Source organism: Somniosus microcephalus, chromosome 16 (genome assembly GCF_052327205.1).
Source record: "Somniosus microcephalus isolate GS21.2 chromosome 16, FLI_Smic_1.0, whole genome shotgun sequence".
Taxonomy (NCBI): domain Eukaryota; kingdom Metazoa; phylum Chordata; class Chondrichthyes; order Squaliformes; family Somniosidae; genus Somniosus; species Somniosus microcephalus.
The window spans coordinates 107107899-107120883 of NC_141002.1; the positions used below are offsets into that span (position 1 = coordinate 107107899).

Genomic DNA, 12985 nt, shown 5'->3' on the forward strand with positions numbered 1-12985 from the left:
AAGGGCATCTACTCACCTCTGAAATCGGTGAGCAAAAATAAAACAAGCACGATGCTAACAAGCGTTAAAGACGGATAAAATGACACTGAAGGTGCTGAGCGAACCCAGCGGAATCGACTTTCAGAGACCCCTCTAATGAAAGACCACCTGTTGTATGAGACCAGAAAGGTTTGACTGGAAATTGTTCCCATTATAATGAGCCTGCAGAACACGAGCAACCCATTCGACAGCTTCATGGTCACTGTTACTGATGACCAGCTTTTTAATTCCAGAATTTTTTTTTAACTGAATCTAAATTCTCCAACTGCCATGGTGGGATTTGAACTCACGGTCTCGAGATGATTATTCCAGGCCGCTGGATTGCTCGTCCAGTAACATCACTGTATCTCGCTCTCGCTCGGTGCTGGGGGTCTAATAATAGCCTGTTTCAGAAACTGTCCGCCTCAGGCACTCTCTGATCAAGTATTGCAAAGCCACGTACAGAGTAAAGCTCCTTCTACTTCACTCCAGTCTCCGAGCACAGACATTTGCCCCGGTGGGAGATTTCCACCGTACACACAGGCATATTTCTCATCTTTCCAGCCAATATTGCCATTTAGCACCAGTATTGTCCTCTTATCCGATATCCAGGCAGAACCCTGTGATTGGCTCACACACATTTGGCACAGGGCCCTTGTAGACAGTAGAGAGAATTCCATCGCATCAGTCTGAGCTACCAGTTGTTCAGCTAGTGAGGGCTCAGACCCACACTCGTTGTCCAGTGACCAACTAATGACTGTCCTCATTCAGGGCAGTGTAGAAGCAGGTAAGTGGGATCTTTTTGGGGTTAAGGTGGCTTTAAGATGACACGTGATGGGTTGGATTTCAGTTAACACTCTCTGCAGACTCAGTGAAGTGATACCTGAGCCAGGCAGGTCTGTAGTATTCAAGGACACTGATGAATGACCAGTTAACCTGGTTCACTGATGGAAGCAGTGGGGTATACAGGTCACTGGGGAATGGGACCAGCGGGTATACAGGTCACTGGGGCCTAGAATTCTTCCCGATGTCTCCAGGTAAGCTAGCTGGTGGATTGGAGTTTGCTGGATCGGCAGCAGCAAGCTATTACCAGTGCGTCAATCATTTCTTTCCTTCCCAGCACGGTGCTTCGATCTTACTAGTCGTGTGGGGCTGAGACCAAGAGGAGGCCTAGTGTCTCGCTACAGGAAGGTTAGAGTGGGACACAGCGCATACCCTCCTGGCCCACACACATCGGTTGCTCCTCACTGCCTTTGTCTGACCACAGGAACAAGAGAACATAGAGGACTCCATACCAAGAAAGGAGAGTGGTCAAAGAGTTAATATTGGTTTATTCTCTTAATGAGCTGGCCATAAGTAGCCCTAACCCTAATACAGTATATCAGAGCTTCATTCTCTGGTAAAAAGCTTATTTTATTAACGTATATTTTCTCTCGAGCAGGATTATGTCCATCGGCTCAGACACCTCGCTGCTATTCTCTGCCACTGTTTGCTACTGAAGACCCAGGTTGAGGACAAAACTGAAGAATTTCACAGGTGGGTACGCTGCCTATAACAACAGCAACCTCCTGTCCCCTCCCTGCTAACTCCGCCCCCCTCTCCCCCTGGCGTGGGGTTAACCTGGTGTGGAAGCAGGCTGACAGTAGTGATGTCTGCACCTCTTAAAGGGACACACCCATCTTTCAGGTAAGTTTGGATTTAAAGTTTTGGACTTTTTATTTGATTTTATTGAATTGGTGGCTTGCTGCAATAGATGTGAAAACATTTTTTTTACATGTGTAGGGAGTGCTGCTGGATGCTTGCAAGGGTTCAGATGGTAAATGAAGGCATTTGAGAAGACAGAAAATGCTGCAAATACTCAGCAGGCCAGGCAACATCCGTGGAGAGAAAAACAGAGTTCACGTCTCCGGTCGAGATGCTGCCTGACCAGCTGAATATTTCCAGCATTTTATGCTGTCATTTCACATTTACAGGATCTGCTTGAAGAGGGAAGAAGAGGAAGCCGAAGAGGAGGAATCAGATGGAAGGTTGCCCCTTTGTGACCGGGATATCCGGGATGGAATATCCACCTGCAGTTCCAGTGACCACAACCCCAATTCCTCTTTGAACATTAGTCCCACACCTTACCTTCCCTCTGTTACTGACCATCACAGCGTCCTCTTGGCCACAATGCTGAAATAAAAGCCATCACAAAGCAAACTTTCCAATCCACCTATATATGTCTATCCATCCAATGTGACATCAAGAAATCAACTTATCACCCGTATGTATTCTCTTAGTGACTGTCTTGTGTGTGCCTTTGCCTATCCAACTGATGTCACGGAGTGCTACCCCAGTGGCTGCAGCATGGCTGGTGGAAGGCTGCTGACTTTCAGTGGGGGACGCTGCAGATGGCCTTGCTGGTCGACCTTGAGGAGCTGGTGGCTGGGAGCGTCAAATCATTCTTCTTCTCCTCCTCTTCCTCTTAATTGATTCGCTGCCAGGACCTGTAGACGGGAAAGCCAAACCTGGTGTCATATAATCACTACTTCCTGATGTGCCTTGACTTTTTAAATCTTTTCTCCTGCTCTGGTATTCTACCCGATGGGCCTTTGCCCTTTAACCTTGTTTTTTTTTAATTTTAAGGAAGATGCAGAATTGAATAAAATTTAAACATTTTCAGTATATTTAGCAGTCTGATTTTTATTTTAAACAGATTGCTAGATCGATTAAATGTTTTAAGCAGTGTATATCACGACATCTTATAACCCGGTCCGGTTCAGACAGGAGTATATGATGGATAATCGGGTAACACGGGATCAGGGATTTAAGGTGGAACTATTTTTAAACTTGTGCTCTCACTTTTCTCTTCTAACCACTGCTCACTAGTTATTTGATTTTGTTTGCAGTTGTGAAGAATTGTGTCCCCCAGACTGTCCCATCTTCATAACATGTTCTGGGAATAACAGAACAAGAAACCATGACATTTAAAAACAATAGCAAATTGGGACCTCTTTTAATTCAACATGACAACACAGATTAAATGGTTCCCAATCTATATTTGACTTGGTTTAATCTGCAGAAGGCTGGGGAGAACTGCAAGTCAGAAGCTTCCTCTCTTGTAATGCTTTGAAAGCTGCGAGTTACTGAGTTGAATGCAGCGAGCTGACTGATCTGTATCAGTGTGCGCACATTGTGGACGGGTTATGAGAAGTGACTGGAAGTGTCGAGTGCTTCATTCAGTGTATTGGTCAGGAGGGGGCTGAGAGCTGAGGGGGTGAGTGTCATGCAAGGATGATTAATGGGCTCTGTAGGGCGCAATAAGGACTAATATATGCTCAATAGCAGTGTGTATTTCTACCTCCTAGGGGGAGAATGCTAATGGCTTTGTGTAGACCTGTGTATGGTGGCAGACTTGGTGGAAGCTAAGGAATTTCATACCCTCTTCTGCAAATAAAACTGTCAGTGGAGTGACAGAGATCAGAAAGTCAGGCACCTTTTACTGAAAAGAATAACTGAAACACAGTGATCCATAAAATTAAGTTTAAAGGTGTTGGAGGATCTCCTTTGCATATTGCTGCATGAAAGGGGACCTCACAGTGTAAAAGAGTGAAATATGCACACTCAGGAACTGCAAGGAGGCAGATTCTGGATCAGACACCTCCACCTCTTCATTTAAAAGATCAAAAAATGGAACAAAACATTTAGAAAGACTCGGATTAATCGGGGACAGTCAGCATGGATTTGTTATGGAAAGGTCGTGTCTGACTAACTCGATTGAATTTTTTGAGGAGGTAACGAGGGCCGATGAGGGTAGTGCGTTTGATGTAGTCTGTATGGATTTTAGCAAGACTTTTGATAAGGTCCCGCATGGCAGACTGGTCACGAAAGTAAAAGCCCGTGGGATCCAAGGCAAAATGGCAAGTTGGATCCAAAATTGGCTCAGAGGCAGGAAACAAAGGGTAATGGTCGAAGGGTGTTTTTGTGACGGGAAGGCTGTTTCCAGTGGGGTTCCGCAGGGCTCAGCACTGGGTCCCTTGCTTTTTGTGGTATATATCAATGATCTGGACTTGAATGTAGGAAGTATGATTAATAAGTTTGCAGATGATACAAAAATTGGCCGTGTGGTTGATAATGAAGAAGAAAGCTGCAGACTGGAAGAAGAAAGCTGCAGACTGTAAGAAGATATCAATGGACTGGTCAGGTGGGCAGAACAGTGGCAAATGGAATTCAATCTGGAGAAGTGTGAGGTAATGAATTTGGGGAGGGCTAACAAGGCAAGAGAATACACAATAAATGGTAGGACACTTGAGAAGTGCAGAAGATAGGACACTTGGAGTGCATATCCACAGATCCCTGAAGGTAGCAGTACAGGTAGATAAGGTGGTTAAGAAGGCATAAGAATGCTTGCCTTTATTAGCCAAGGCATAGAATACAAGAGCAGGGGGGTTATGCTTGAACTGTATAAAACACTAGTTAGGCCACAGCTAGAATACTGTGTGCAGTTCCGGTCACCACATTACAGGAAGGATGTGATTGCACTAGAGAGGGTGCAGAGGAGATTTACCAGGATGTTGCCTGGGCTGGAGAATTTTAGCTATGAGGAAAGATTGGATAGGTTGGGGTTGTTTTCCTTGGAACAGAGGAGGCTGAGGAGAGACCTTATTGAGGTGTATAAAATTATGAGGGGCCTGGATAGAGTGGATAGGAAGGACCTATTTCCCTTAGCAGAGGGGTCAATAACCAGGGGGCAGAGATTTAAAGTAATTGGTAGAAGGATTAGAGGGGAGTGGAGGAGAACTTTTTTCACCCAGAGGGTGGTGGGAGTCTGGAACTCACTGCCTGAAAGGGTGGTGGAGACAGAAACCCTTATTGCATTTAAAAAGTACTTGGATATGCCCTTGAAGTGCCGTAACCTACAGGGCTACGGGCCAAGAGCTGGAAAAGTGGGATTAGGCTGGAGAGCTCTTTGTCAGCCGGCACAGACAAGATGTGCCGATTGGCCTCCTTCTGTGCTGTAAATTTCTATGATTCTATGATCAGATGAATTCCTCCCACAGGAGCTACTGGAGGTAGCATTGGGTAAGAGTTACGGAAGAACTTGGGACTGCATTGTACAGCTGTCATTGAGAGCTGGGTCTAAGCTAAGAACCACCTTCTTCTTAGGCAGTCCCTCGGAACCGAGGATGACTTGCTTCCACACTAACAATGAGTTCTCAGGTGACTGATGAGTCCAATGCGGGACCTACAGTCTCTGTCACAGGTGGGGCAGACGGTGGTTGAAGGGGTGGGTGGGTAGGGTGCTTGGGTTGACGTGCACTCCTTGCGCTGCCTGCGCTTGGCTTCCGCTTGCTTCCAGCGAAGAGACTCGAGGTGTTTGGCGCCTTCCCGGATGCTTCTCCTCCACTTTGTGCGGTTTTGGGCCAAGGATTCCCAGGTGTCGGTGGGGATGTTGCACTTTTTCAAGGAGGCTTTGAGGGTGTCCTTGAAGCGTTTCCTCTGCCCACCTAGGGCTCTCTTGCCGTGTCAGAGCTCCGAGTAGAGCGCTTGTTTTGGGAGTCTCGTATCGGGCATGCGGATGATGTGTCCCGCCATCGGAGCTGATCGAGCGTGGTCAGAGCTTCGATGCTGAGGATGTTGGCCTGAGCAAGAACACTGCCGTTGGTGCGCCTATCCTGCCAATGGGTTTGCAGGATCTTGCGGAGACAGTGTTGGTGGTACCTCTCCAGTGCTTTGAGCTGCCTGCTGTACATGGTCCATGTCTCTGAAGCATACAGCAGGGCGGGTATCACTGCTGCTCTGTAGACCATGAGCTTAGTGCTGGGTTTGAGGTCCTGGTCTTCAAACACACTCTTCCTCAGGCGACCGAAGGCTGCACTGGCACACTGAAGGCAGTGTTGGACTTCGTCATCGATGTCTGCCCTTGTTGACAGTCGGCTCCCGAGGTATGGGAAGTGGTCCATGTTGTCCAAGGCCTCGTCATGGATTTTGATAATCGGGGAGCAGTATTGTGTGGCTAAGAACCAGAAAAACTCTTTCTGACTGTGCGTCTGCACCTGTAGCTCTAGTGTTGGCATTTATTGTGCTTTGAAAGACTTGTACAACAGACTATCTGCAGTGTAATATCTTCAATCCCAGTTGTGTTCATCAGCTTGTAGTGTCTGGCACATAAGACTGGACTAAAACCAGGTGATACTTAGGCATGCAACACTCTTGTGACTTGATCCTAATTTTGCCAGGACTTTATTTTGCAATAATCCTGTGTGCTTGTATGATACTAGCAGAACTGGTACTACTAGTGTTACTCATGGACAATCCAGACCATTTGGGTGCAAAGCACTTTGCTGGGGAATGGCGTACAGGACGAGGGAGTGGCGCAGTCGGGTGCGGAATGGGATATGGATGCAGAGAGCGGTGACAGAATCTATTGAACTTTGAGTGGGAAATGGCAGGAGCAGAGACCAAAGTGAGAAGATTGGGAGAGGAGAGAGCGGGGCAGTTGTAGTCAGGAGAGTGGGAATGTGATTAATAAGAAGTGGGAGAAGCAGGGATGTGAGCAAATAGACCAGTATCTCATTAGCGGGAACCGGGGTGGGGGGGTGGTCTGATGAATGAGAGTGGTAACTAAAGTGAGCAGATGTGAGTTTGGGCGCCACTGAAAGAATAGCAAAGGTATTGGTGAGGGGGAAATCTTACCTGAAGCTGTTTGATGAGGGAAGAACAAATTACAATCTGAATTTACAAATCAATGTGTTCACAACACACAAAGTGCAGGAATGCACCAAGACAATCTCTTCCAGTGTAGCTAGGGAGCAACAGCAAGGATTCTGACTATTGCAGTGCACACCGTTCTCAGAGTAGAAACTTGCGGGAAGGAGTGGCAAGTGGTGGTGGAGGGAAGGGAAAAACATCGGGTGGCTGGAGGACACGCATGTGTGGGGATGGAAGAAGGTTGTGATTGTGCATGTACGCACCACTGACGGTCACTGCGCCCCTGCACTGCACACGTGTGCTGAGGCATGGGAATCATTGAATGGTTACAGCACAGAAGGAGGCCATTCGGCCCGTCGAGCCCGCGCCGGCTCTCTGCAAGAACACTTCAGCCAGTCCCACTCCCCCGCCCTTTCCCCGTAGCCCTGCAAATTTCTTTCCTTCAGATACTTATCCAGCTCCTTTTGAAAGCTGTGACTGAATCTGCCTCCACCACCCTCTCAGGCAGTGCATTCCAGATCCTAACCACTCGCTGCGTAAAAAAGTTTTTCCTCATGTCACCTTTGGTTCTTTTGCCAATCGCCTTAAATCTGTGTCCTCTGGTCCTCGACCCCCTGCCAATGGGAACGGTTTCTCTCTCTCTACTCTGTCCAGACCCCTCATGATTTTGAACACCTCTATCAAATCTCCTCAATCTTCTCTGCTCCAAGGTAAACAACCCCAGCTTCTCCAGCTCCAGTGAAACTAGAACTAGGGGGCATAGTCTTAGAATAAGGGGCTGCTCTTTCAAAACTGAGATGAGGAGGAACTACTTCACTCAGAGGGTGGTAGGTCCATGGAATATGCTGCCCCAAAAAGCTGTAGAAGCTACATCATTACATAAATTTAAAACAGAAATAGACAGTTTCCTAGAAGTAAAGGGAATTAAGGGTTACGGGGAGCGGGCAGTAATTTGGACATGAGTCTAGGTTCGGATCGATCATGGCCCTGTGGGTAGCGGAGCGGGCCCAGGGGCCGTGTAGCCTGATCCTGCTCCTATTTCGTGTGTCTATTTCTGTTAGATTCAGGAGATGGTTCTGTGATAGTGGATTGGCAGTTAGGATCAGATCAGCCATGATCTTATTGAATGGCGGAGCAGGCTCGAGGGGCCGATTGGCCTACTCCTGCTCCTATTTCTTATGTTCTTATGTTCTTATCCACATAACTGAAGTCCCTCATCCCTGGAATCATTCGTGTTAATCTTTTCTGTACCCTCTCTAAGATCTTCACATCCTTCCTAAAGTGTGGTGCCCAGAATTGGACACAATACTCCAGTTGAGGCCGAACCAGTGTTTTATACAGGTTCATCATCATTTCCACACTTTTGTACTCTATACCTCTATTCATGAAGCCCAGGATCCCGTATGCTTTTTTAACTGCTTTCTCAACCTGCCCTGCCACCTTCAATGATTTGAGCACATATACCCCCAGGTCTCTCTGTTCATGCACCCCCTTTAGGATTGTACCCTTTAGTTTATATTGCCTCTCCTCATCCTTTCTACCAAAATGTATCACTTCGCATTTTCCTGTGTTAAATTTCATCTGCCACGTGTCCGCCCATTCCACCAGCCTGTCTATGTCCTCTTAAAGTCAATCACTATCTTCCTCACTGTTCACTATACTTCCAAGTTTTGTGTCATCTGCAAATTTTGAACTTGTGCCCTGTACACCCATGTCCAAGTCATTAATATACATCAAGAAAAGCAGTGGTCCTAGTACCGACCCCTGGGGAACACCACTGTATATCTTCCTCCAGTCCGAAAAACAACCGTTCACCACTACTCTCTGTTTCCTGTCACTTAGCCAATTCCGTATCCATGCTGCCACTGTCCCTTTTATTCCATGGGATTCAACTTTGCTGCCAAGCCTATTATGTGGCACTTTGTCGAATGCCTTTTGGAAATCCATGTACACCATGTCAACCGCATTGCCCTCATCAACCCTCTCTGTAACCTCATCAAAAAACTCGATCAAGTTGGTTAAACACAATTGGCCTTTAACAAATCCATGCTGGCTTTCCTTAATTAATCCACACTTGCCCAAGTGACTGTTAATTTTGTTCCTGATTATTGTTTCTAAAAGCTCCCCCACTACCGAGGTTAAACTGACTGGCCTATAGTTGCTGGGTTTATCTTTACATCCTTTTTTGAACAATGGTGTAACATTTACAATTCTCCAGTCCTCTGGCACCACCCCCGTATCTAAGGAGGATTGGAAGATTATGGCCAGTACCTCCGCGATTTCTTCATTCACTTCCCTCAGCATCCTAGGATGTATCCCATCCGCTCCTGGTGACTTATCTACTTTAAGTACAGCCAGCCTTTCTAGTACCTCGTCTTTATCAATTTTTATCCCATCCAGTATCTCCACTACCTCCTCCTTTACTATGCCTGTGGCAGCATCTTCTTCCTTGGTGAAGACAAATGCAAAGTACTCATTTAGTACCTCAGCCTTGCCCTCTGCCTCCATGCATTGATCTCTTTTTTGGCCCCTAATCGGCCCCACCCCTCCTCTTACTACCCGTTTGCTATTTATACGCCTATAGAAGACTTTTAGATTACCTTTTATGTTAGCAAGACCGATGGGGACCTGGGTCTTGCACTGTTAGGGAAACACGGTGCAAGACCCAGGTCCAGGATCGAAGCTCTGGAACATGACACAAAGCAGCATGAGGCCCCAGAGAGAGAGAGGAGGCCTATCTAGGTATTGGGAGATGGGATGAGTATGATTATTAAACATTTTTTAATGTGTTTTGTGAATGGGTGGGGATCTAGCGTGAAACAACGTTGAAAACACTGTCAAGGATGTGATTTTTTTGTGTGATTGGGAATGGTTTTGAGACATAGTGAAGACAGTGATTGTGTGTGCTTGTGAGCTTAAGTGTGTTTTTTTGATTGCTCAAATCTCACAATCAACGTGCTTCAAATGCCCTCGATATGTTGGACTTTTGCTCTATGGGCAAGTGCCAGATGCTAAACTGATGACAGATAAGAGTCAAACCCACGCAGGTATAAATAGAAGTTGTTGATTAACCTGTCGAGATCTTCTCAAAAGAGTAGCTTCTCCCTAAATCCAGAAGATGGTCCCATCCCGCTACACACTGGGATCTCAGTTTCCCACAGCAGCCAGTTAGCGGTGAAAGACAGCAGATTTCTTTGTATCTGCACACTATAAGCAGCATAAAGAGTTATATCCAGTTCAAGTGACGATTCGTGCAGCTTTACCTGCCTGTGTTTTATAGTGGTGAGATTTTGGCTGAGATGTTCCCCATCCGTGCTTGCCAGCCTTGCTTTTATCTCCAAGAGCCTCTTTTGGTGAGCAAGGTATAAGAAAGACTTGTGTTTATATCGCAATTTACCACATCTCTCAAAGATCTCGAGCACTTTACATTCCAGTGAATATTAGGTGCTGGTGCAGATCAGAGTTCTAAGAGGGCTCTGCCACCGTGGGTAGTTAGTGTACTGCAGAAAGGAACTGCTTTCATAATTCCCATTTCTCATGAAATTGGGAGTGTGGTTAATTGTGGATCAGTTCTCACATTGTTTCCTCGATCTGTAGTAAAAGTGTGCGAGCTGGATAAGTGAACTGCATTTAGCTTGTTTCCTGTTGCTGTGTTTTTGATTTTTGTTTCATGAAGTGAAGCCAAGGGGACACTCACACTTTTAATTTTCTTTCTTAGCCACACAATCAATCTTCTGAACAACATTCCGGTGGCAGACCTGGATCTCCTCTTCAGCCCCAGCATCAAATGTGGGACGGTCGATTACAATGGGAAGAAGATGGATGCAGTTGAGGTTTTGCTGGGTTTCATGGAGAAGAGAATAGACAGGGTAAGACACTGATTGGTTTTATTCTTTTTTAAAAGCAAGTTATGTTCATTGACGTTGAGAATGCTGGGGGCGAGATTCCCCAGGTTGGGCTAAGGCACAGTGCATGCAACAGAACTCACAACAGCTGCAGGGCATTTCTTGTTGCTTTCGGCTTGCAAATGTTTTCCTTTGCTGGTCTCACTAATTGCAGCAGTCATTTATTTGGGTTCAGTAGGAATTTAGTGGGCTTTTATCTGTCTCTGTATCTGTGCTTTTTTAAAGCTATCTATGTGTGTGTGTGTGTGTGTGTGTGTGTGTGTGTGTGTGTGTGTGTGTGTGTGTGTATGAAACATAGAAACATAGAAGATAGGAGCAGGAGTAGGCCATTCGGCCCTTCGAGCCTGCTCCGCCATTCAATGAGATCATGGCTGATCATCCAAATTCAGTACCCTGTCCCTGCCTTCTCCCCATATCCCTTGATCCCTTTAGCCTCAAGAAATATATCCAATTCTTTCTTGAATATATTTAATGAACTGGCCTCCACCGCCCTCTGTGGCAGAGAATTCCACAGGTTCACCACTCTCTGGGTGAAGAAATTCCTCCTCATTTCCGTCCTAAATGGCTTACCCCTTATCCTTAGACTATGACCCCTGGTTCTGGACTCCTCGGCCATCCGAAACATCCTTCCTGCATCTAGTCTGTCCAGACCTGACAGAATTTTATAGGTTTCGATGAGATCCCCTCTCAATCTTCTAAACTCCAGTGAGTATAAGCCCAATCGACCCAATCTCGCCTCATACGTCATTCCTGCCATCCCAGGTATCAGTCTGGTGAATCTTCGCTGCACTCCCTCCATGGCAAGAACGTCCTTCCTCAGGTAAGGTGACCAAAACTGCACACAATACTCAAGGTGCGGTCTCACCAAGGCCCTGTAGAACTGCAGCAAGACATCATTGTTCTTGTACTCGAACCCTCTCGCTACGCAGGCCAACATACCATTTGCCGCCTTGCCTGCGCATGCTTCCTATCAATGTTTTCCATTATAAATGTCTGTAATCCAGATTTATAGTGGATTACATATAATCTTTCCATGCTGTAATCATACCCACCAGTGGTAGTGCTGCAGTGCTACCACTGGCAGGAGGGTGTAATTACAGCGTGACAAGTTTACATAGGAAGTTTCCATGGGGATTTATTCATGGGAAAGGTATGAAAGTGACAGAATGCATACTGTCTAATGCTGACTGAATTACATCTTGTGTGCCTTGGCCCGATTATCTCCTGGCCTGCGACACTGCTTCGCCTAAAGACTGAGCTTGGTATTGGACGTGGGAGAGTGAAACTCATCTTGGGCAGTGACGCACAGCGGGCAATAGCGAATCGGCTGCCCGTTTTATACCCCTCCTATTTTACACCTACCTCCCCCGTTTACCCCCCCACCCCCATACTACACTCCCGCCCGATTTTTTTTTTCCATTGAAGTCGGTTTGCATTTGTGAAGAATTTTGTGTCTCAGACTGTTCCACCTTCATAACACGCTCTGGGAATAACAGAACAAGAAACTGCAACATTTCACTGCTGATTCACTAGTGCCCGTTTCGCGCTACCGGCCAAGACTAATTTCACCCCCCGAGTCAAGACCATGGACGATCGACTAGTATTTCATTGTAAATATTATAACGTGCTTGGTAATCTCAAGATGATGGGATGTTGGCCATGTTACAAATATGTAATTTTGGTTGTATATGCTTTCATGGTTCCACTAGTTAAAGGTTAAAATCCAAGCTCCTTACAGTGCTTTTACCTTGTGCTGAAGCTTAGTTCTCGCGCAGTTGGCCACACTTCTCCAAGTAAATGGACCTCCAGACTGCTGGCCACACTGGAGGTGAACGTTTCCATCGGACTGTGGCTCTGTTGGAACAGGAACCTCCTGTAATGTTCTACTATCCTTCTGTTGGCCTCCGCAATGTTTTTTTTTATTCGTTCCTGGGATGCGGGCATTTATTGCCCATCCCTAATTGTCCTTGAGAAGGTGGTGGTGAGCCGTCTTCTTGAACCGCTGCAGTCCGTGTGGTGAAGGTGCTCCCACAGTGCTGTTGGGGAGGGAGTTCCAGGATTTTGACCCAGCGACGATGAAGGAACGGCCGATATACTTCCAAGTCAGGATGGTGTGTGACTTGGAGGGGAACTTGGAGGTGGTGGTGTTCCCATGCACCTGGTGCCCTTGTCCTTCTCGGTGGTAGAGGACGTGGGTTTGGGAGGTGCTGCCGAAGAAGCCTTGGCAAGTTGCTGCAGTGCATCTTGTAGATGGTACACACTGCAGCCACGGTGCACCGGTGGTGGAGGGAGTGAATGTTTAAGGTGGCGGATGGGGTGCCAATCAAGCGGGCTGCTTTGTCCTGGATGATGTCGAGCTTCTTGAGTATTGT

The 12985-nt window shown here is 46.6% G+C and overlaps 1 protein-coding gene across 1 annotated transcript in view; it reads left to right on the forward strand.

Moving 5' to 3' along the window:
- The first annotated feature begins 858 nt into the window (after positions 1-858).
- Positions 859-12985, forward strand: part of ric8b (RIC8 guanine nucleotide exchange factor B) — a 38194-nt gene continuing 26067 nt past the window's right edge. Inside the window, exons 1-2 of the mRNA XM_086009699.1 lie at positions 859-1554; positions 10427-10577. Of these exons, the coding sequence (XP_085865825.1) occupies positions 10527-10577 (51 nt within the window). The 5' untranslated portion in view covers positions 859-1554; positions 10427-10526. The remainder of the gene's footprint in view (positions 1555-10426; positions 10578-12985) is intronic.